This window comes from Topomyia yanbarensis, chromosome 1, assembly GCF_030247195.1.
Source record: "Topomyia yanbarensis strain Yona2022 chromosome 1, ASM3024719v1, whole genome shotgun sequence".
Lineage (NCBI taxonomy): Eukaryota > Metazoa > Arthropoda > Insecta > Diptera > Culicidae > Topomyia > Topomyia yanbarensis.
In genome coordinates, this window is record NC_080670.1 from 7,757,746 (window position 1) to 7,782,635 (window position 24,890).

The 24,890-nt window shown below is 40.4% G+C and overlaps 2 protein-coding genes, 1 long non-coding RNA gene and 1 pseudogene across 4 annotated transcripts; 2 read left to right on the plus strand and 2 right to left on the minus strand.

Moving 5' to 3' along the window:
- The first annotated feature begins 270 nt into the window (after window positions 1–270).
- On the plus strand, window positions 271–4,796 carry LOC131693451 (uncharacterized; annotated as a pseudogene).
- LOC131676772 (asparagine--tRNA ligase, cytoplasmic-like) lies at window positions 1,982–3,908 on the minus strand. Its single transcript, XM_058956077.1, has 4 exons — window positions 3,478–3,908; window positions 3,283–3,410; window positions 2,637–3,169; window positions 1,982–2,580 (listed from the first exon to the last, which is right to left on the minus strand). The coding sequence occupies exons 3-4, from the start codon at window positions 2,801–2,803 to the stop codon at window positions 2,091–2,093; spliced, it is 657 nt and encodes a 218-aa protein (XP_058812060.1). The 5' UTR covers window positions 2,804–3,169; window positions 3,283–3,410; window positions 3,478–3,908; the 3' UTR covers window positions 1,982–2,090.
- A 223-nt stretch (window positions 4,797–5,019) lies between the features above and the next one.
- Window positions 5,020–6,121, minus strand: LOC131676774 (uncharacterized). 2 transcript variants are annotated; one of them, XR_009303235.1, is made up of 2 exons: window positions 5,633–6,121; window positions 5,020–5,251 (listed from the first exon to the last, which is right to left on the minus strand). It is a non-coding gene; the product is annotated as an uncharacterized LOC131676774 (long non-coding RNA). The 2 variants fall into 2 exon arrangements; XR_009303234.1 differs by having other exon boundaries at window positions 5,621–6,121.
- A 1,404-nt stretch (window positions 6,122–7,525) lies between these two features.
- On the plus strand, window positions 7,526–24,233 carry LOC131676773 (unconventional myosin-Ia). The gene is made up of 20 exons (XM_058956078.1): window positions 7,526–7,949; window positions 8,254–8,434; window positions 8,495–8,610; window positions 8,706–9,012; window positions 9,073–9,639; window positions 9,699–9,762; window positions 9,841–9,854; window positions 10,013–10,097; window positions 10,169–10,263; window positions 12,532–12,679; window positions 12,746–13,095; window positions 13,158–13,411; window positions 13,474–13,806; window positions 13,868–14,234; window positions 14,290–14,376; window positions 14,438–14,818; window positions 14,875–15,027; window positions 15,169–15,228; window positions 20,001–20,128; window positions 20,191–24,233. Exons 2-20 carry the CDS (start codon window positions 8,330–8,332, stop codon window positions 20,312–20,314), a joined length of 3,738 nt encoding a protein of 1,245 aa, XP_058812061.1. The 5' UTR covers window positions 7,526–7,949; window positions 8,254–8,329; the 3' UTR covers window positions 20,315–24,233.
- The last annotated feature ends 657 nt before the right edge of the window (window positions 24,234–24,890 follow it).

A 24,890-nucleotide genomic window follows, 5' to 3' on the forward strand; every position in this document is an offset into this window, starting at 1 on the left:
TGACTTCCGTTCATTGCAGTATCGTCCCCACTGGGCTACCGACCAACGTGTAATTGTTCCTGCTGTCTGAAAAGTCGACCGGACTCGCTCGATCAAGTACCAAACGGGATACTGAGTCGCTACCGGAAGCGACACCAATTCCGCTGAAATCTATCGTTTGTGTGTTACCACGAACCGCTATACTCCGCGCTGATCGTGCTCCGGAACGAAATGCTACACCGGTTCTACGCTTGCATGGGAATTTTAATCGTACCGAAACGGTAAGAGTCAATGTCCATCTGCTTCCAGTGTGCGGCAATGAGATTTCAGCTCGCCGGATACACCACGGCCGCAGCTGCTTGTAGCAGGTGAATTTGCTCAACACCATATTACGTTTAAAAGCGACCCAGACCGCCCGAAATGTCACCTGATTTGCTCTCTGAACGCGTTGCTCATCCAGAGTTGCTTATTTTGGCTATTCGCAACTAACCTACACTGGATACAGGTCATTCCTGCATCCGCCACCCGTGGACGCGCTCGATGGCTCTCAGCTGAGTTTGTGTATGTATGTGAGTATCAAATAATATCACTTTTCTCAGAGATTGTTGGACCGATTTAAACAATGTTATACTCAAATGAAAGGTGCAACATAGCCATAGGCTGCTATTGAATTTTATTTGGATCTGGTTCTGGAGTTATGAGTTGGAAAGTGCGATCGCACATGAAATTATCTAAACCTTTGTGCTTTTTGCATATAAAGAAATACTATGCAATCACTCCACAAATCAACTTTTCAACTGAGACTCGGGGGCCGAATGTCATAATCCATTCGATTCAGTTCGTCGAGATCGGTCAATGTTTGTGTGTGCATGTATGCACATCTAGGGGGAAGTGGCCCAATTCGGACCGCTGGCCAATTCGGACCCCCAGCTGTTTCTCAGCTATGGTAATATTATGAAAAGCGTATATATCATTGTCATGGCTGTCATGTAGCTCTGTTTTATATCACAAAATTTTGCGGTTCTCAGTTTTCGTATGCGTGCGCTGGGGGCGAATGTTGTTTTGGAGCGCTTTTTTGAAAAATGTGTAAGCCAAAAAACACAATTTTCGTTGGCAACAACAATATATCAAGTCAAATGCATTATCGTGATTTTGGATCTACTGGATAATATCTTTTATTTAATATCTTGTTTTGGACGAGACTATCAACTGTTTTCGTTTAATTGGTGTGTGAATAATAGAATATGGGATGAGCTTGTCAAATTCCAGCAAAAATCCGCATTGCCGTCGACGGGGGTACGAATCGATGGGTTGACTTTCTTAAGGAAAATATTGGCACAGAAGAACAGTTCGGTGACGGGGAATTTCGATTCCTGCACCGATTAATCTATGACTTAAGGAAAGCGGTTGAATTGCAAGGTAAGAACATTACAAATTAAAAAAAAAATTCACTCGTTACTGATGTCTATTTAACAGATAATCAAAACACCCAAATGCTACAGATTTTACAAAATCTCTCAAAGCGATTTAGAGCACCAGTTACGATAGCGAAATAAGTCGAATTCTGGTGTTGTGTGAAAGTTCTGGCCGGTTGTACCAAATCATGGCCAACATTACTACTTTGTCCCTGGCCCGTGACATTCTACCGAATGCATTTGTATTCTTGCGATCCAGTAACTCTCAGTTGGCTGCTACCGGCGGGAACCCACTTAATTCAAATTTCCCCTCGGTTGGTACACGAACGTATCTGGTGTTCGCTTGTTCCTATTGGACAACGGGCCGTATGTAGCACTAGTGGATTGCACTGGAACCTCGACAACCGGGCTGTTTGGTAAGCACTTCGAACACTCACTCTAGCCAGGAAGTTCAAATTCAATCAGAGAGTGCCGTACTTTGGTTAATGGGAACGACCCCGAAGGATATGTGATAAGAGTATTGCCTGCAACTGAAAATACGCGTTCATGTCAACGGGCTTGTAGGTGCCTAATAAAATTCCCTCATCTCTCTGTATGTTGCTTTATTAGATATAATACAAATATATTGATATAGAATGACAATATTTTATTTTCTTAAAGTAAAAGTGTCAATTTCTAGCTTTTTAGTAATACTGTTCAGAGAAATCGACCTCCGACAATTAATCGGCGATCGTCTTCACATCTAGACATGTAAAATGATTTAATTTTCGCGGGAAACCGGCACAGCATTATTGGTTCGTTTATTTGCTCCGTCATTTTTCGTTCCGGACCCTCCGGAATATCATCGCCAAACTCATAAAAAGTTCCATCATTCTTGGTGACGTTGTTCTCCTTTCGCCAGTCAATAGCATCGACATAGTTCGGTGGCATAAAATTCGGGTTAAGATGACCCCACGGAGATTTCAATACTCGATCGACAACATCTACTATCAAATCTTCCAGCCGATCAAGTTGCTCTTTGAAAGTAATAAAGGGACATTCACCCTCAATATAACTGTATTCTGCTAAATCACGGCGAGCAAGACTCTGCTCTGCACGGTAACTTTGAGAAATGCAATAGTCGCCCAATGCCGGCAAACAGGTTTCCATATATTTTTGTGAGCTTTGTGTCAGGAATGCTTCCGCCCTAAAATGTATTTATTGTTTGAGCAAATACTTCTAATGCGAACATTTTTTATTTACCTAAAATAGTCCAGTTTGAACAGAGTCGACCCTCCTTCAACTTGTGTTTGCACCAGCGTCGGCGGCGTTACCTCCGTGTAACCACGTTCATGATAATGCTCCCTAAATGCCATCATAATGACATCTCTCATCTTGAGAATCTTAGAAGTATTTTCGTCTCTAATCATAATGTGTCTGTTATCGAGCTAGACATCAGGATAAGCATCCTCGTTCAAAATAGAATCTGCCCCACCGGCCGGAGCTAATCCAATTAGCTACCAATAATCAACGTGCAGCTCATGTCCACCGGGAGCGGACTTACCTTCTGGAACCTCTGACACAAGGTATCGCTGAGAACGCTTTTCAAGAATTTTCTTGAGCTGAGATTTGGCTACAGGGTGATTCCGATTTTGCATCCTTAGCGTTTACATAAATTCTTGGGAAAGGTTCCTTGCCGGCGTGCTTCATGGCTTGTAGGATTGTTTTGAAGGGTTTTTCCGCTGTTCCATCACCGAACTCGTCATCGCCACGCTTTTCCAAGGTGTAGAGATCGTCTGGAGGTGGTGAGAAAAATTGGATCAATATTCAATTATTATTATCCATCACCGTTGGTTGAATTTCAGCGACCGTTCACTTTCCGGCAAGTGTAATGGATAAGAGTACTTACTGGCAACGTTTGTTGAGTGCCGAACAGGGGATTGATTTCCGTTTCATTCTTGTTACTACGAGTAGGTTATGCTTCTTTTACCATCTCAGCATAGATATCAGTTTCGGCTGCCAACGTCGGATGGTAATCTAACGAGAAGAGATTATATTAAATTCAAAAAAATTTTATCTTAAAGAAAGAAACCACCCAACTTACCACTAAGAATTGAAACTTTTCATAGTTAGCGTCATACTGTTGAACTTCGCTGTCCAAGCATTCCTGACATTCTTCCGGGTGTTGCATGTGCATCTACGCCCCCCGGAACGAACGGTCGGGGTGAAACGGATAGTAGATTCTTCGTATACCACTAACCGTATCGTGGGGGATAAAACATTCCTTCTTCATAGCCTCCAACAGTTCTTAGTGCATCTGGTGTAGGATAAATCGATTCCAATTTTGAATTAGACTGATCAGATTGATGTTAGCAATGTTGCTTCGGTCCGAAGAAAATATTAACCCCAGGGCAGCTTCTTCCGGAAAGAGAAATCCTTACAACAGCAGTGCGTAATGGGTCGAAGTGACAGCTGCTATCTAAACCAAGACTATTGAAAACTATAGGTAGGATTATTCAAGATTAGCTAAAACTAGTCGAGATTATTTTCGGAATAAAAAAGTTCACTAATTTATTTTAGTCCAACGTTTAGAGTGATTTCCCCCTAGGGGTGTGGATGTTTTTTTATAACCGTTGGCTGAATTTTCGTGAAAAAGTATGTGTCGCCACGCGATGGGAGTACAATGTACGATTATTTCAAGTCAATTTGAATAGCTTTCAATAAATATTTTCTTTGATATTTCACAGGTGCCATTAGGAGCCTTGAGGACAACCATAACAACTGGGTGACTAAACAGAACAGCGGGACATTATGATTTAGAGCAACACACCACCGTTCTATGAATCGTTGGGGTTTGCACCATGCGATGTAGAATATTATAGTCAATGAGACAAAATAACTAATCGAATGATTCACTGCGTATAGTTTTTCTCATGTTCCCAATCTTCTATTGGCAGACAGCCGCTTTAAATAATCGGTGCAACGTCGTAACATTATTTAGTGGATTCTTGGTGGAAATGTGGTGCTTCCTGCCGATGTTGGTGACTCGAAGGTAAACCGAATAAAAGGGCTCCAGATTGAAACAGTTAAACATATAGGGTAGATGATTTAATTTTTCTCAAACTATTAGGGTGCTACACTATGTTCCGATGAATATACTGGAAGAGGTAGAGATTTTGTGCGAAGTAGGGATACCAATTTTTTATCCCATAATTTGAACAGCAGACGATGTGTTCGGTTAGGTACAATAAATAGATAGGCTACGATGATATAAAGAGATGTAACCCTCTCAGTGGGAGGCACGATTCTCGAGAGTCTAAGATAGAATATTTATGCAATTTCACCCGATCGAAGTGAATTATAACTCTTACAGAAACATGGACAAATATATTGCGAATGAATAAATTATGTTTCTAAAGTAAATTGCTTTATGTATCGAAAGAAAATATCCAGTTAAGTTATAAAAGTTTGCCCTCTTGCTTTGGAACAATTCAGCAGTTTAAAACTCTCTTAAAATTAGACGTGCACACTCTGGGAGCCAAAAGCGATATACGAAGAATAAACTGAATCGTAATGACATTCTATAGAGAGAAGAAAGGAATTTGGCTTTCTTTCATTCATAATCTTTAGTAAAAACAGCGTGTGGTGATATTTCATTCGTTTGTCTATTCCTTATATAGTTTTAGTCGAATAGTTATCAGCCAGCTCCAAATCGCATTATGGCACGTTGAAATCTCGTATCGAGGGTATCCATTTCCACGTGTAGCCTTCAAAACTGCATGATCGCTGGTCCAAATAGCAGCTGTGTATCAAAGATGCTAACACGTTTCACTCGTTGTAATTTCGTAATTTGTATTGCCATACAAAAGAGCCTTCAACTGAAAGAGTACAGAAAAGAAACAAATATCAAACTGAATTTATTGAAAAACCCCGGGGCGGTGGATTGCTCTCGAGTTGCACTTTCTAGCAGAAGAGCAGGCCACTGGACGTGTTTCATTCCCACTTCTGCTAGAAAGTGAAACACCAAGGCAATCCACCGCCTCGGTGTTTTTCAATGAAAAACGACATGAATGAGTTTACAAATGAAAAAGTATTATATCTTCAGTACAATGGAATCACTATCAGTGGGTACCTTAAGCTTCCGGGGTGAAGTCTTCTCACTACATGATCTTCTTATTGGCTCCTTAAAACACTACACAAGATCTTCCTACACTAGTTTCTAATCTGATTTGGATTATTCGAATTACACATCATAATACCAATACACAAAGGTGATTTATTGTTCGCAATAGAATAGAATTTATCATCAGGCATTATTTCAACCGTACATCGCTCATCAACAATTTGTCATTTTTGTTGACATGGTGTTAAAAAATATCCACTCTCGCTAGCTTACTATTCGGAAAAACAACAACAAAACTCCACAAGCACTTCCGGAACTTTTTTATGCTCCGATTGTAGTGAAAAACTTTTGCTAATATATATTTTTAATTGCAGAAAGATTTAAAATGTGATTGAAATTTTCGTTTGCTGCTTTTAATACTATATGTAAACAAAGTTTTTTATCTCTTTCTGACTGGTAACGCAACGCATGATGACACACGAAAGAAAAATTGATAGGAGAAAAAGAGATGATCGATTTGTTTTGCTCTGGTTTAGACATATGCACAGGGTTGAACATAAGTTCCACTGCGATCCACAACGTCAAAACGGAACGGAATCGGAACGGAATTTCAGCTTATCTGGGCCCTTAGGTTCAAAGGCAAAACTTTTAAATTAATCAAGCATAATAATCAAAGTAAAAGTTTTCCTTTTAAGCAAATGAAGAATAAAACAAAAGTTTTATTTTTAAACTAAGAGTGCCTACTGGTTGTTTTTTTGCTAAGAGTGAAAAACTCTTATTTTTACCAACATTTTTTTTTCTGTCTGCAGAGATCATTCTCGAAGATGTATCTTCAAATGATAGCTAAGACTAGACTTCCGCGGGTACCTCCGCTCACAAATGTGACACTTGTACCGTTTCTCGCCCGTATGCATGACCTGATGGTTCCGAAGGGTTGAAAAGTTAGGGAAGTCTTTGTCGTTCATTGTGAACCTCAACCCGGTGCTCGGTTTAGTCCTCTCGAGGAAAACTGCATACCACAAATCCAATAGTCTAACGAGCGGAGGTCTACTAAAAAGCAATCCACTTAAGAAGTGACTAACCAGTAAATTATGGCACTATTTGCAAATATTTCAAACATGTTCAACATAGTTTTAACACTTTTAAAAGTACTTGTTTTGGCAGACATATATTCTGGTCGCAGCTGAAAATCGAAATAGTGAATTTGCGCCTTTCGATTTTTCTCCTATTTTCAGCGTGCGGAACTAAAGCGCAACTGATGTAGATGATGCGCAAGTTGATTCTCTAACATGTATACACAAGATGCGCTTTAGTTGCCCACTCTCCAAATAGGGAAAAAACGAAAGGCGCAAGTCAATTCTTAGATTTTCAACTGCAACCAGAATATGCAAATTAGAATGATGTAGTACCCGTATCGTAATTTAATGCATTAGGCATATTCGGTCTATCCACTCCTTAAATGCTTACTAGAAGTATATGCTAGTATAGTCACAGCAGAATAAACGAGACGGTAATAGAAAGTACGCTAGCTCTGCATATTTTAGTTTCTCAGTGGATCAGTGAATGGCCCTCTAGAGCAGTTGTGCGTTTCAGCTATTTTTCATTTTCTGTGAATTTCTTTCTTAATTTGCGCATTTTTCATTAGTAGTAATTTAAATACTCTAGTTGAAAACGAAGATTTAATCTTATGCTTTAATGAACGTTGAAAGTTAAAATGGCTGTTAATTGGTCGGTGGATCGGCCGTGCACGGTACATTTTTATTCGTGTTGGAATCAGAAGTTGAACAAACCTGAGTGCATATAAGGAGAGTGACGACACTGTCAAAATTGGAACAATGATTATTTGTCAGTGTCATTCCAAACGAGACAAATCCATGTATTTTGAGAGGTCATTTGTTCGTTTGGAATATTACTGACAGATAATCATGACAGTTGTCTTCACTCTCCTTACATCCACTCTGGAACAAACATCTGCAAATCCAAACACAACCCTGAGTGTGTCAATCATTTTTATAGCAACAACTGTCAACATAATTTTCACTGGCAGAAGCTAAGCAAAAGAGTGCAAAATGAAGAAAATTTGATAAGTTCGCCTGAAAAGTCGCTGTTTTACACCCAAATCAATCTAGCAATACTCTTAAAACTATTGCCTCTCACTTTCTCGGCGATTGTTTGTAATAGTGCAATTGCAAGTGATCAAATTTTAAGTAAATCCGGATTCTGTTCCGATGCACGTACTTTGTAAATAGAACAAGGATCATCATAAATGCATAAAATTCTGCTTTCACCAGCAACAGCGAAGGGTGTGAATCGGGGTTGCATACATTTTGGAGCTACGATTTCCTTTGATGCGACAGAATGTGCTCAAGTTGTTCCGCTTGAAGAAGAGGCTTGAAGGACCAAACCGATATAGGCCCCAAGCGGTCAGGATGAGTGACCTGTGAAATGCAATGGTGAGCTATATTTCTGTAGTCCAATGAAGATTCAGTAGTAGCTGATCTCGGCAGCGATAGAACTGGTCGACAAACAGAGCGTACGCCAAAAGATATGCTAATTTTATGCATCATGTAACGAGAAACAGATCCTTGAACTCCTTTTTACTCGGGTAGGGAGGGAGGTAGGTTTGATAAAATGCGCGACCAGAAAACAAACCAACAACGAGATAGCTGAGAAATGAAAAATGTATACCGATTGTTATCAGCTTGGTGTTTTATTTTCAAGTGTTAATTTTCGCTCGTTTTCACACTCGGCTTTCAGCAGAAAGGAAGGAAACGACTTTGCAGTGGAAACGATTATTCTTAAAATACACACACTATCCTGATCGGGTAGAGCGATGGAACAAGAGATCGGAAGCTGGGACTCTGTGCTGTTGGAGAATCTTTCGGAGGACAGTTTTATCAACAATTTGCACCAGCGCTACAAGCGTGATCTGATCTATGTAAGTAAGGCAATGCAATGCGTTTGAAATAGATTTTTATGTTGTGCTCATTTATTACAGACCTACATTGGAACGTTTCTTGTAGCATTGAACCCTTTCAAACCGCTAGCAATCTACACGCCGGACCTGGTGCGAAAGTATGCCAACAAAAGTCTTTTTCAGCTTCCCCCGCATATGTAAGTTTTCTTTTTGTTGCTGTAAGTGCGGAAAGTAGCAATCTCCATGATTTTACATAATTATTCAAATAATTCTGGCGCATTCACCTATCTAGATTTGCTCTGGCCAACTCGGCTCACCAGTTTCTACTCAACTACAACGAGGACCAATGCATCGTTATGTCGGGGGAAAGTGGCGCAGGAAAGACCGAATCAGCTCGGATGATTGTTCACTTTCTCACGCAGCTTTCCGAGATGAGACGCAGCCGGGCGCCGATCTTCTCACTCAAAGGTTCCAACCCAAACTCCCGCCAGTCGACGCCGAAACACTGTACAATGAGTCGGGTGGGGTCTTCGTTCGAGAGTAACAGCAGCTCCGGAACGGGTCGGTTGGATAGCATCATGAAGTATAACACCAGTAGGGTATGAAAGTGATAGTCTCTCATCGAATACAAATAGTTGTAATGATTAGTTTTTTTTTAGAAATGTTCTCACGAAAAAACGGTAGAGTTTGATCTAATTTCACACCACAAAAGTTCGGAAAACCTAGCGGCCATGATCGGTGGGAGTGGAGGAAGCAGTTTCGCCAACAGCGTGGGCAACACGCCAAAGTGTTTGAAACACTCGAATCAGTCAATTAGCCGTTCCACGGAGGGAAATGAGTTTCCAACGAAATCCACTCTCAAATCGGCATTTACGTCCTGCCCGAAACATAACTGCACCAGCACCGGCAGCAGCCATGTAGATCTGCAACGAATGTGTGGCTATTCGCCATCACTGCAGAAACGGTGCAGTCTCAATCGGTGCTGCCATCAGAGCAGTACCCGCTCCATCCACAAATCATCCTCGTCGATTGCACTAACATACGACCACACTAGCAGCATGTCACCGTCGGTGCACCGGAGGCAAATCTTGAAATCGATTACAAAAGAGGTTTACCTGCGGGACTTGGAGCTGGTAAAGATGCGCGAACGTGTGGCCCATGCGGAGGTTTTCCTGGAAGCGATGGGGAATGCGACAACGACAAAGAATAGTAACTCGAGTCGATTCGTGAGTTGAATAGTTCGTAGTTGACAATTGTTTGACTACACATGGTTCACTACTTTTAGGGCAAGTTTTTCGACATAGAATTTGACTACAAAGGAGATCCCACCGGAGGACATCTGACTTTGTGTAAGTAAAGTCCTAGACTATCGTTCAATTGTTGCTTATTGATTTCTGTTTCTCTCCGCTATTGCCTACCCAATGAAGATATGTTGGAAAAGGTAATGCTGTTGATAGTAAATTTCATATTTAACTAGGTCCTTTAGAAAGGACCCTTAAATCGTATCATGTTGAATTATCGCCAAAACAAGCTAAACTATAGATTTGAAAAATAATGAAATCAATAATCACTACTCTTATCCATTAATTCTAACCACAGTCAAGAGTTACAACGCGAAGCCCAGGGGAACGAAGCTTTCACATTTTCTACCAATTGCTGGCAGGAGCTGACATCCACCTACTAAGTAAGATGGTTGTAGATTTACAGCAAGCAACATGCGTTTATTATTATGTACGTTTTTTGTATTTTTTGCAGAATCACTTAAATTACAGCGGAACATCGACAAATACGAATTGCTAAAGTACGGTGTTACCAGTGAAGATGACCGTACAAATTACGCTTTCACGAGGGTAAGAATAGAATGGAATATTTTGCAACGAATCAGGACCGAAATTAGCGAAATAGTTGGGAGCGTGGTGTATAAACTATACTGTTCCGAAGTCTAATGAAAGTGAAAGGAGACCGTTTGCATATTTTTCATACAGCAGAACCTCGAAATCAGCTGATGGTCAAATACGTTTACCACCAAGAAAAAGACACAGATACCGTTTATGAACATTTTAATATAAAAAAGAAACTCGGATAATTGGAGGCAAGAGGCATTCGAAACGATGAAAATTCCTCCTAGTACCGAATTTGAACCTGTGTTTCAACAGATTCCGCAACCTTCAGGCTTCCAACTGCCAGACTAGTGCTGGGATCCTACTGGCACACAAATCCTGTTTTTTTTTGTTTTCAAACAACACCGTAGTTGTTCTAAAGATCGAATCTCTAACACCTATCCGAAGTAATGTTCAGAAAACTTAGAAAAGTCATCCAAATTCAGGTAAGGTGAATGATTTTGGAGCTTGCTTGATTATTTGCGTTAATATTTCGGTAGAGAATGGACATACTTGTTCAATGACAAAAAATCTCAAACTGGAAGTACCGCAGCATGCCTCGAAGAGATGGGGTTAAAATATTTTGTTGGTTTGATGGAGTATACTGCAAAAAAGAGGAGAACAACCTGAACAGTGCAAACAGCATGATGGGCTATTCAAAAAAACTCAATTGATACGGTTATTTGAAATGAAATGAGTTTGGAATCTTCTACTTGCTCAAAGAAATGGCTGTGCTAATGTATGATCAACCATGTCCGCAGGGAAGGGATATAATGACATTCGAAAATAATATTTGAGTTCTGGAGTTCATCGAAGTACAACTCGACGAAAAAAATGGTCGTTTCCAACCAACTACAATCAATGCTAAAATTGTACGAGCAGTTAATTACGACGCTGGGGTCTCACCTAGCGGATCAATGTTTGTTAGAATTTGTTACAAATCAGAATTGTGAGTAAAGGTGTGAAACAACAGTGAGGTGAAATCAAGCCTAAATCCAGCACAGAACAAAAATTAAAAGAACATATTGCTCTGGACAAGGGCGAAAGCAGAGTGTAGGACAGTATACCGAAAAACGAGCAGAAATTAGGAGAGGATCAAAAATAATTTCTAGTGAAGCGTCTGAACGCATGATAATCGACAGACTTATCTTCCGTGCAGACTGCCGATTTTTGTACGAGAAGATGTGTATATTATCAAGCACGACGAGTCACGAGGATTGTCGAAAATCAAAACGGTTTGAACTTAATGTACAGCTGCTGTATCTGTCTGTTGCGTCAACACTCGTTACAGATTCTCGGATCATGTTCTTGTGGTACCGATAAGGCCCTTTCGAAACTCAACTCGATTCATGGAGTAAATGCACAGGAATGTATGCGCCAACAATGTGTAACGATGGAAAAATGTATGTCAGTTTTATCAACGACAGCACGCTCTCCACGGCGGTCTTCTTTCCTAATACTTAATACTAAAAGTGACGTATTTAAGCTTAGTATATTCCTTTGCAACAGTGGAAGTGCGTACGTGATTGCAGAGTTTCAGCCGCACTGCGAAAATGCTAGCATAGTGATGCAAACGACTGTCACCCCTACAAGATGTAATTTGGACACAAACCCTACGGGTCTAACCCGTGCGTGTTCGGAAGCAGAGTTAATGCGCATATCCCGAAGAAGTAAATAACAAAACCTGACGAATGTGAAATGATTCTGATTCCCGAAAAATTTGTGCATGGATTAACTGTGTGTGGGTTAATGCCGCCACTGCCGAAAATCTATAACTCCTACCGCTTATTGTACCGTCCGGAATTTATAATCATGATGTTGCTCATTTGACATGCGAGCAACGAATGATTCAAACAGACGCGCGGCGCCTCTCCACATATTTGATCGATCCACTTAGGTGCTTCCTATTGACGGCTCTGCTTGAAAAAGGTGCTTCATGAATGGTATTTTCCCTTTTCTCGTGAACTTTTATTGCACAGATATTCAATCATCAATATTCAAGTTAGGCGTTTTAAAATCGGCTGTGTATTGATAACTAAAATTGTTTTAGTAGTAGCGGCTAAATAAGAATGCAAACCTTACATAGGAGATATTTTAGTTTTAAGAATGAGACATAGCACAGACATAAGGTAGTGGAGTGAGACATTTGTAAAAAAAACAAGATTTATTACAAATATTCCGAACAATCCCACAACTTCATAACCACAACCCTTTGTCCATTTTTTTCGTGCCCCATAGCGCTCCCTAGAAGTGCTCGGTTTCAGCCAGGAGGAAATTTACTCCATCTTAACCATTCTGGCGGTAGTACTGAAGCTGGGGAACCTTGTGTTCATTCCAATCACACACATCGACGGTAGCGAGGGTTGCGAAATTTCCAATGAGTATGGTGAGGAGAACAAAGCAACACATCAATACCCAATTACTAATGCGGTAATAATCGATTTATTTTCAGAACTCGATGAAATAGCAAAACTCCTGGAGATAGACTGCAATCTGCTGTTCAACTGCCTAACCCGGATCGGTGAAAGTTGGGATCAGATCGAAACAGGCATGACGGAGATAGATGCAGCCTGTGCGGCCAAGATTAAGTTTTCCCTCTGCCGGACGCTGTATGGTCGGTTATTTACTCTGGTCGCGACCCGAATCAACGAGCAGCTGAAGTTGAAACCGGTTGGATGTGGTGCTGGAAGTGTAGTGCGTGGACGCTCTATTGGCTTGTTAGATTTTTACGGTTTCGAAGTGTTGGAGAAGAATTCGTTCGAACAGCTGGCGATCAACTTCTGCAATGAACGACTTCAGCAGGTTAGTTGTCATTATTAGAAGCTCACCAAACCGATCCATATCCTTATGTTGATAATCCGTAGCATTTCGTGAAAAATGTCCTGAAGTATCAGCAGGACCTGTACATAGCCGAGGGTTTGGATTGGATCAAGATTGACTTCTTCGACAACCAGGCGATATGTGAGCTGATTGATAAGCCGTGTTACGGAATCCTGCACTTGATTGACGAACCGCAGATAATCAATGACGGTATTCTATTAACTCGGTTGCATCAGTGCTGTTCGGGCCACACAAACTTCCTCGCACGTGATCCCAGTTTGCCATCCAACTGTTTTCAGTATGCTGTTTTAAATCGTTCAAATTTCGCAGCTTCAATAAATTTCCCAATTTCTCTTGCAGAATTCGCCACTTTGAGGGACCAGCGCTGTACACCAGTTTAGGTTTCGTCGAAAAAAATCTGGACGTGCTCCCGAAGCATATCAGTTCCTGTCTGTACCAGAACTGTGAGCTACCCATAGTGGCCAGTTTGTTCCCGGAGGGAAATCCAAAGCGTCACAGTGCCATCCGGAAACCGACCAGTTTGAGTACAAATCTACGCACCTCGCTACAGACGATGCTGAAGCAGCTGGAGCAACGGTACAATCATTACATTTTCTGCATAAAGCCGAACGAACTTAAGCAGCCGAAAATGTTTGAGCTTGGACTGGTTCAGCACCAGGTGCGGTACATGTGGTGAGTAACATTCTTTTCTACCTTCCGAATCAATATTCAAATTCAGATATTTGTTTCCCAGCCTAATGCCATTGATCAATCTGTGGCGTAATGGTCACTACTTTAATATGGCCCACTCTCGATTTGTACAACGGTACAAACTTCTCTGCCAGTACACGTGGCCTCACTACAGCGGGACAAACATTGAAGGCGTTACGCTGATTATCAGAAGTGTCCCTCTGCCGGGAGCTGAGTTCACTATCGGTCGGAAGAAGGTATTTATAAGAAGCCCCAGAACAGTTTACGAGCTAGATGAATTCCGGAAGGTACGCCTAAATGAGCTAGCAGTTCTGATTCAGAAAACCTATCGATGCTACACCAAGCGAAGGTATTTTCTGGCCCTGCGGAGAAGTGCGCTCGTGATAGCGACATTCTGGCGGACGTGGAGGGTACGGATTGTTGGGTGTTCTGGTTCCATCATCTTAAAGTAATCATTTTTTCTAGGAAAGAGAAAAAATACGGTTGACAGAGTTCAAAAAGCAAGCTCACTGGGCAGTTCAGGTTATCGGACGGTTCTTCATTCTAATCAAGGTTAATTTGTGATTAATCGTGTGGTGTTCTTGCTAAGCTACGAAGCACTTTTTACTTACAGACCCGTGAATTCCTGCTAACGCTATTACTTCGGCTGCCACATGACAACATGAGTCCCATCTGTCACGAGTGGCCCACGACTCCGTCCTTTCTGGCGGAAACATCCCAACTGCTGCGCAACATATTCCACCGGTGGCGCTGCTATAAATACCGTAAATCATTCGATCAACCGGCTCGCAATCGGATGCGTGAGAAAGTGACGGCCAGTATTATATTTAAGGAACGGAAAATTTCCTATCCCCGAACGGTGGCTCATCCGTTTCACGGGGATTACATTCGGTTGCGGCAAAACATTCAGTGGAAGCGGGTTAGCTGCGAACACAACGATCAGTATGTGGTTTTTGCCGATATCATCAATAAAATCGCGCGGTCCAGTGGAAAGGTTCGTTTTGATTAGTTGAAAACTGAGCCAGGGGAATGAATTATGTTTTTTTTTAGTTCATCCCTATTCTACTGGTACTGTCGACCAACTCGATGCTACTGTTGGACCAGAAGACGATGCAAATCAAGTACCGAATACCGGCATCGGAAATCTACCGGATGTCCCTGAGTCCGTACTTCGACGATATCGCTGTCATACATATACGAGCCGTAAGTTCGCTGCTAGAAGTAGACTCTGTAGAAGTTGTGTAGGTGCCAATTCACTCACACACACAAACACAAATCGACGAAGGAACTGTACATATTTGCGTATTCTCTTCCCTATCGTATCGCTTGCCCCACTCTCTGTAGGACCATTATAGCTCTAATATGTCGGATCGGTCCGAGTCGCCAACCGGGTGTTTGTTTCAGGTAATTTGAACGGTTTTGTTGTTTAGTTTGATGGGGGCGATTTTGAACACACTTTCCGCGGAATTTTCATTACCTGGAGTAATTCATTTGCAGGCCTCGAACATTTCGTTGGGTATCTTTCAATTTCTGGAGTGTTGGAAGATCGTTGGCTTTTTGTTGTTGGAGGGAAAATACATAGGGTTTTATTTATTTATTCAGCACATTTGTGGTCATTCACCGAGAAAATACTTAGGGAGTCCATTGGTCTTTGAACCTCTGAAGAAGGATTTGTTTTATTTCAGTTATGAGAAGCAGTAAGGTAGACGGGCCCATATTCATCTCATTAGTCACGATGTCACACTATTTCTCTGACAATTCCGCTTACAGTGATTGGATTGTGTTTAAATCAACATCTTCGCTTCGTTTCTAAGAAGCAGATGAATAAAAAATCTGACTTGGAAAATGTAAAATACTCGCGTTTGAACGAAATGAAAAGTCGAGTACTACGCACCCTTATTCATCCTACCATTTGAAATATTGCGTTTAATAGAGATAGCAGATACTGCTCTAACTAATATGTTCAAATGGGTGGGATGAATAGAGGAGCTAAGATGAAATAGGGCACAGTAACCCTATAACATAATACATTGAATAACTGCAATCTTCAAACAAAATCATTCTTCCATTTGTTAGAAACCAGGGCTTAACCTAGGTATAATAGGTATTAACCATTCAGCATTATTTTGCATTACGCCGGATCCCATTTTCGTTCAAATTTACATTCTCAGGCCGCTTTCAGTGTCAACCCCCTCCCCCATTCAAAATCTCTGAGAAAAATCAGGGGGCAATTTTTTTTACTTACAACCAAAATAAAAAAAAATGGTTGCGTTTTAAAAAACTACAACTTTCTCATAATTTTGTTTTTCGTCATTGAAGACTATTATCACTATTAACTTCCTATCGTCAAAAATCAACCGGAATTTGATTCGTAATTTGCCATTCTATGAGATATATCTGATTTTTTTGTTTTGAACATTCTCGGGTGGATTCGACGTTCACGAGTAATGCTAAAGCTTCCATTTGAGACTAAGTTTTTGAAAATCGAATACACCATTTCCAAGGAGCCGATGAGACTTAAATTCTGAAATATTCCAAGAACCAGGAACTCTTGTAATTGTCGAAATGGACGATGGATTCAAAGGAACTTTGACTGACCATCAGCGATCAAGAAGGTTCTAGCAAAGCTATATGTATATCTCACTAACGAAGGTAACACTTACAGCAGGGAGAGCCGGGAATTCACTATCGATGTCAATTTTTATAGTCTTGCAAAGACAGGAAAGATGAATTGAAGAGTGTGCAAGGAGATACCCACAGCGACCATCAAGCAATCTGGTACAGCATTGCAAACAGGACACAGCTTGAATCACTTGGGAGACAGATAAACGAGTGAAGCTGGAAAACACATATCTTGAACAAGGACGTGTCCGTCGAAGAACTTAAATTTGAGGGCATTCTCTTGAACATAAACGCGAACGAGTGGACGGCAGTAATAACAAGGGTGTGCAATGCGATCATATCGAGGAATGGGAAACCGAGAAACGGTCGCTTGGTGCAATATGACGATTGCCAATCTACGTATAAGTTGCCTACGAGCTTGGAGAAGAAACCAGAGGGCTCGTAATGACATCGAAAGAGGAGAACGAGCTGCAAGAACCGCACTCAACAAAGCAATCAAGTTGAGCAAGAAAGCCTGCATTGAGAAATTTCTCATAAAGTCAACGCGAAATCTCGGAGAGACACCTACGGAGTTGCTAAGGGAATGGTAAAAGAACCAGCTGCAGCTGAAAGGTGCCCCGAGAAGATGAGGGTCGTCATCGAAAGACTTCCCGCAGCATGAAACAACGATCTGGTTGCTTTCGCTGTACAGTGAGGAGGATGATTATGAAGAAGAAGCTCAAACTATCGACGAACAGCTGATCGAGATGACAAAAGCCATGAAAGTGAAAAAGGACCCAGGACCAGCCCCAACCTTGGATCTGAAAACAACAATACAGGAGAACCCGGATGTGTTCAGGGTGTTCCGCTAACAGGAAGCGGCAGAAGCTTGTTGCTGCCGATGCCAGGAAAACCTCCTGGAGATCCTTCAGCGTATAGGTCAATTTGTCTGTTGGAACAGTAAAAAAAACTGTTAGAGAGGGAAAAATCCTGAACAGGTTAACCAAGTAGACGGAGCGTGACAAAGGTCCGTCGTGCAATTCGGCTTCCTCGTAGGCAGATCTACGGTGATGCCTATGAGGAAAGCGTGTAAGCTGCCTAGGCGTGGAAGCTGCGGAGATAGCTGGGAAAATGATACCGCTATTGCGTGGTGGTTACCTTAGACGTGAAGAATGCTTCCAACAGTGCTGACTGGGAAACAATCGCCCATTCGCTGTACAGCGTGAGAGTTCCTGAGTGCAGGATATTAAAGAGCTACTTTCAGAACTGAACCTCTGCGAGACATACAAGGAAGAAGGGAGAATGACATTCACGGCGGGAGTTCCTCAAGGCTTTATTCTCAGTCTGACGCTGTGGAACGCGGTGTACGATGGGATATTGATTATGAACCGTACCCAGAGGTGTAACGATTGTCGGTTCCGCGGATGATGTGCAGTTCCAAGTAGTCAGGGAATCACTAAAAGAAGTGGAGGCACTCACCACGGAGACGATTGTCCATCATAAAACAGGGGTGGTGTTGATTAGGAACCGAAAGCCAGAGCAACAAGCGAAAACCGCGATTGGAGAATATATCATCGACTCGAGCGTGAAATTATTCTATTGGTTGTGATAATCGACGACCGACTGCCTTTTTAGCTTTGATCGAGGCGCCAGTGTATTGGGCGACGCAAAACATTTGGAATCGCCCATCCTATATCGTCGAATCGACACCGCCAACTACTGGTTGGCCTGTTGAGTAGGATTTATGGATAATCCGAGAAGATTGCGACAAAACTGGGAGCTAAATGGCTCACGCGGCGGGAAGCTAAATGGTTCGCAAAAATAACGACATAGAGAACATATACAATACGGAAGTATTCTCCACTCTTAAGGGAATAAAAGACACCTCTCGATGAGTGGATATATTAACACCCCCGAGGGGATATTGAGATAATAGAACGATAAAACCCCCGAAGAAATAATGTCATTCAAATTTGGTTAAAATCGATTTAGGTTTATTGGCGGAGAAGCTAGGAATTCCAAAGATCAGTTGTCGATACTGCAAAAATACTTGGTTCTCAGACCTTCCCCGCGAACAAGGATTACGGAAGTCTAGCCTCATTAAAACATTGGAACCCTTAGAATAAAATTCCTGATTCTGGTGAAGGTATATAGCGTTCGACAATAAAACGGAAGTCACCCGCCCTCTACTCATCTCCGCCAATTTCTGATTCAGCCAGATACAGCTTTGTTCGTTATCCGGAGAGAACCAAACAATACCATACCTTAAGGGGGTCTTGTACTCGCGAGGCGCAAAATTGAGCATTTTTTTTGGGAATAAATTGAAAAGCATCTACTCAATGGATTCAATTTTTTTTTATTTTGAAGATACATGATTTTGACTTTTCAATTTCACTTTTGAAGTCGAAAAGAAAATCTCTCGCGTCCTTGAAACATCATTGATGACATTGATGTTGAAACTGCATGGGTTTCGCTTAACTAAGGTTGTGGCAAATTGGGTAATCTGTAATCAGATAACTCATATTTTTTATAAGCGTGTGTGTCAAATAAACTTACTCATTTTCCTCAGATATGGCTGAGCCGATTTCAACATTGTTATATTCAAATGAAAGGTGTGGGGTCACCATAGGTCGCTATTGAATTTCATTTGGATTGGAGTGCTGGTTGCAGAGTTATGGGTTGAAGAGTGTTGATATTAAAATGCATGCAAAAAAAACTTGAATTTGCGGGTCTACATCACTAAAGACCAATTGAAGTAATGTTGATCACATTGGCCGCCTATGACGGTTCTCGATGCCCCCGGAGAACTTGCCAAACTCTTAAGTTAATGTTCCATCTATTTCAAAGCAAATTGCCTACCGATTTTTAGAAACTTGATTTCAAATGAAAGATATGACACTCCCATCAACTGCTATTGGATTTTATTCACAACAGACTTTTGGTTCCGGTGTAATAGGTTGATTAGTACGGTCACGCAGAAATATAAACCGTTACAGTGGTAATACCTCAAAGTTTAAAAATCTACTGAAGTGGACATCAAATTAGTTCGTTTCGCAGATCTAGATCACTGATGGCCAATTAAAGATTCTTTGAAGTTATTGTCCTCTATCGGCAATTTCGGAAGTTTAGAGGCTCGGGCATATTCCAAAATTAAAGTACCATCGGTTATTCGGTGTTGACTGAACCGATTTTCACAAATGGAAATATCAAATGGAAGGTCCCCCTTCCCTTTCGGAGTCCCATTGATCACATTGACCACCATGAAAGGTTCTGGCAGTCCCGCAAAATGGCAATCTCTGGTGAAAATTGGATTAAGTCTATCTGTATGATACTGATGAGAGGAAATCTAAACACAAATCCTTGATTTACTAATGAAGATCTTGCAAAATAAATTGAGTAAAGAAACCTGAACGATTATTTCAACTGACTGGGGGCCAGAATATCCGACTTTGTATATGTACTGCTACTACTTTCCCTTTTACCGAAAAAAAAATTGTGCACATTTATTAATATTTATCAATCGGACGTCGTTAAACTTTCTATACAAGTTCAATCAACCCAAACTATCGTTACAGTCCGAGATCGGCAAGAAGAAGGGCGACTTCGTACTGCAAACGGCCCACTCGATCGAAATCGTCACCAAGCTGTTTCTGGTGATTCAGAACGCAACCGCCAAATCGCCGGAGATCGTCATTAGTACCGAGTAAGCTACTTCCGGATAACGAGTACTACTTCAGAAATATCTCAATGCTTCTACTCTTTCAGATTCGAAGCCAACTTCGGTCAGCAGACGGTTGTATTTACCTTCAAGTGTGGCGGTCTGGTGGACAACCCGTACAATCAGACCCGGGTCCAGCGCAAGGGCAACCGGATGGAGGTGATTGTGTAACAGCGGGCCCTACCGGAAAAAGAAAGTCGCCGCGACGACTGTCATGCCGAGCTGATGCCCGCTCTGTTCGATTACCACGACGAGGACGGGATGGAGTTTGGCGTACGCGGGTTGGAATTTGATTAAAGGGAGGTTCGTACTTACGACTTACCACTTGGTAAGGATTTGAAGGAGGAAAAAAACAGCAGAGCATTACTCAAGCAATATTTGATTGCTCCAGGAAGCGAGCTTCCGCGGACTATTGGTTTGTTCGTGTTTTGAGACGAATGATTATTGTAGTGAACATATGATAGATTCAAAAAAAAATCTCTGCTCGGTACGTGTTTGGAGTCGAGGCGAAAGTTCAAAAAAACGGTTAGCGGGTATATCGGGGATTGGTATGCGGATCAAATTTATTCAAATCATTGATAGAACGGTACATCAATTATAACGGCAACCTATTAGCAATTGAAAGAAAATATATTGGAATTTAAACTAGAGAAAATAGATTTTTATGGGAGTATTGAGTTGATGATAAAAACAGTTGAATACAATCATGGGATCTATGCTGAAACTATTGCTAAAATGTAATATTTGCATTTTGAAGTGCAGGTGTTTGGTAGCTTACGGTTGTTTGGCATTTTTGACTAATAGGTTAAAATTTTAGTATGTACATTTGTACGGAACGGTGTTTTGGCAAAACTTGGCCGAAATTCCTATAGGCGCACGGCCACGGTAGTATTTAAAAACTTGACGATTCAATAACGTTTCACGTTTCGAATTCACCTCAACGGCTTATGGTAACCATCTTAACGACTATGGAGACGTTAGGTTCAAAAATAGAAACATTACTTGTCGTCCCGTTAGAGGAAAAGTTCTAATTCTGATAGACATATACTGCACATAATTGTCCCATTATAGGTATATAGCGAAATTGAAAGATGATTCGTCTTAACAAACCAATGCAACTGATGAAGAATTTTCCAATCACTAGTTTTAATTTGTTTCAAGGAACGTACGCTTTTAGAAATTTCGGGCAGTGTACATAAGTGATTATGTCCTAGATAAAAACCAAACAACCTGGAGCTATCACACATTCCCTCATGGAAGAACCGATTATTCGTGACGAATTTCAGCCACAGAAAAAAATCATGTAAAGCAGCGAAGCATACTCTTTTAAGCCTGAACACTAAATTTTAACCTAGAAATTATTTTTGATATTGATTTTATCGACTACTTTCATACCTACAATAATTACGGAGCGACATTGAAAAGTAAAAAAAAGAAACAAAACAAAGCGGTTTTAAAGTGAAGTTAAAGTGTTTTCATTTGCCACACACGTTGATCGAAAACGGTCGAAACACAAACCGTATAGATTTAATGAACGCAGAAATATATAGCTCATTGACCTTAACTACGTTAGAAGAAATAACACTTAACACTAGGTAGCTCAATTTGTCTTATCGAAATGCATTTAAACCCAATTACAATAGCAAATATAGTGATAATCTACTTGTAACCGAGATGATCTGTCCTCGCCGGACTATTGTGTATCTGAAGGCAGAAAACCATCAAGTTAAATAGGTATATTACAATTGTTAGCACTGAAATTTAGTACACGAAATATAAAAATAATCGCAGTTGTGAGTGAAAACTGATAAATCGAGAAAACTCAATGACGCTTAATTAAATGACAAAACCAAACCAAACAAAACATGGATGATAACAAAGCTAATGCTCATCGCCACCTAGCAAATAAGTAGTCAATGAAAACACACACACACATATTAAAACAAATAACCAATTATCGGAACAGAGAAGCGCAGTGCAATTATCTTCTCGATAACCCCATGTGTAACCCTATACCGGTACCGCCCCCCTAATATTATTTTGTAACCACAGAAGAAACGTGCACTGCGCTGGCGAGACAAAATCAAATAGAATACCTCAAGTGAAGTGTTGAAGTTTGATATTGTATCGAGAATCGAGCCAGTTCAGCCTCTCCGTTGGCAGGCGAAACATTGTGCCAAATTTGTCGAGACGGTTCGCTCGGAAATAATAAGTACTTGAAAATATTACTATTCAAAGCCATTTAAAACCAATTAATAAAAACACACACAGACATACACACAGTGCGGGTTCGTTGAATCGTTTAGGAATATTCTTCCAGTAATAAGAAGTGCAATCTTGTGCCAAATAAAAACGAGTTTTTTTGTACGTTTAGTTCAGCGAAAAACCGTCTCAATCCGCTGCATTCGTTCGACATTTAATCGTTTTTCTATGAACTCTTTTTCGCGTATATTTGTAAGGTTAACAACGGTGGACTAGATATAATCATGAATAAACAAAATAACGATATAGTAGTTGAAATATTAGCCTATTAATCAAAACAAAAATACATAGTAGAAAACCCCGTGTATGGGAGTATCCGCTAGACGGAAAAGTGTCTGCCATGACCGGTCTAGTAGAAATTCAACCAATAAAAACACACGATTATATAGTTAACAGAGAGGATCAAATTGGGTGAGAAATAGCCTGTGCCAAAAAGTTTGTATCGAAGGGCCTGATGCCGTGCGACACGAAATGTATTTTGTAGAACTTTTTTTAAGTTTTTTAAAATTATTGCTATTTTACAATTAATATAGATATCAGACACTTATGATCATATTCAAAATGCGTCTAAACGCAATCAACTGCCATTTCAAATGAAGCGAGCGACTTAAAAACATTGAGGGGAGTTTCTTCTCTAAGCGGTTTTTTTCAAAGTTGAAACTTATCATAGTTATTATACTTTATCAGACACAAATATTATAAAATATTCAGTCATTTCTGAGATATGATTGCTCAAAATGGAACAGCCGTTTTTAGAGGTAAACTGGGTGCATTGTAGAACCTCACGAATTGATTCTAGAACAATATGTGTTATGTTTTTGTTTATTAACAACTTTTCTGCAGAATGACGTTTTTTTTTCTCTAAAAAAAATGATTTTTCACAAAAATAATATAAAATTTAACAAACAAAAATTTAAAATGTATAATTTTTTTTGTATTTTCCTCGACGTCATTGTATTAAAAAAATATAATATAAGAATCGTTTTTGACCCATTTACAGGAGAAGCTTCCCTTGAACAAATGACATAGGAGGCGCAGCTATGCTGTACGACATAGAGTGCACCTGTCAAAGTGCTTGTAGCCAATAGTTGAGTAAATGACAGTAGTGATTTACCGATTTCCAACGAATATAATTTTAAAATTTTGGCTATGTTTTTTAATAGGAACTTCTGTCACCTGTAGTACTAACATTTTCCCCGACGAGCGTTCGATTCGATTGAAGTAGCCCTCCGCGTTTCGGAACATGGTCAAAATACTTTTTTTCTGACGTTTCGCGAACATTCGGCTGATCTGCGCATAATTGTCCCTTGCATATAGAGAAATTCAAATGGAACAAATTTGTGCAAAACCGGCAGTGTTGCAATAGTCTAAACACAAACAGTCCAACTAAAGATCAGGCCCTTTGATCTGTCAGTGTATAGTGTTAGTTACTCGAGGGCCAACGTCGTAATCGCCAGCCACTCGAGCATGTTACTAAAATGTTTAGAATAACAATTCAACAAAAAGAACGATTTAAGAAAAGAAAAAAAACAGCAGTGTTTTTATTAGTCAACTGTTAGCATAAAAAAACGAAGAATGTTTCGATTCGTTGGTATCGTTATAGACCGCGAAACATGCTGCTGTATTAACATTAAACAAACAATAGTCGAATAGGCAAATGTCTAACCTATTAGCAGAAACAGTAACAAACGCAAACAAACGGGATATTTTGAGTCATACACACATCACGATGAATCAGACTAGCGGAAGAAACATTTGATTAATTATACATATCTCATCCATTGAACAACAAGAGAGTAATAAAAAAGCCATTGGAGAACGAAACGAATCAGCATGTTAAATTTGTCTTTTCCGAAAAAAAAGTCCTTCAATTTATTTTGCCAATTGCGCAATGAGCGCATTTTGGTTGGTAGGTAGCTATTTGATTCGCCATAGGTGAAAAGATAACAGTTAACGTGGGCTTTTTTGCCGGCTAGACAAAAAGGAGCCAAAATCTGAACCGATCTCATCGTGAAGAATATTTCGAACATGTTTGCTAATTCATTACTATGCTACTGCTATCCCTCGAACATGGGCCCTATTCTCCGTTACGTCACTTATGTCGTTTTTGATTGAGAACCTAGAACCTGCTTCAAACAAACGTTTCTAATGGAACTGAGTTGGGTTCTCGCAAAACAGCGCTGGTGTGAGCGAACCCGAAATATATTTCATGTTGGAACCCAACTCGGTTTTCAGTTCAGTCGCGCATAACCTAGGTTCGAAACTGGCTTCAAACAAACGGCTCGACAGCAGTTAGGACCGAAACTGAGTTATTTTTTTTATTCATTTCGTTTATTTGATAGGCACAAATGCGTTAGCTTGGCGGTGCCAAATTTGTTTTGTTTTTACATTTTGGATATCTTAAAACTAGAAGGTTACAATGTTGAAATATTTTTTTTTGAAAAGAAAAGAAAGTTTACAGCTATCTTAAGACTAGAAAAAAGAT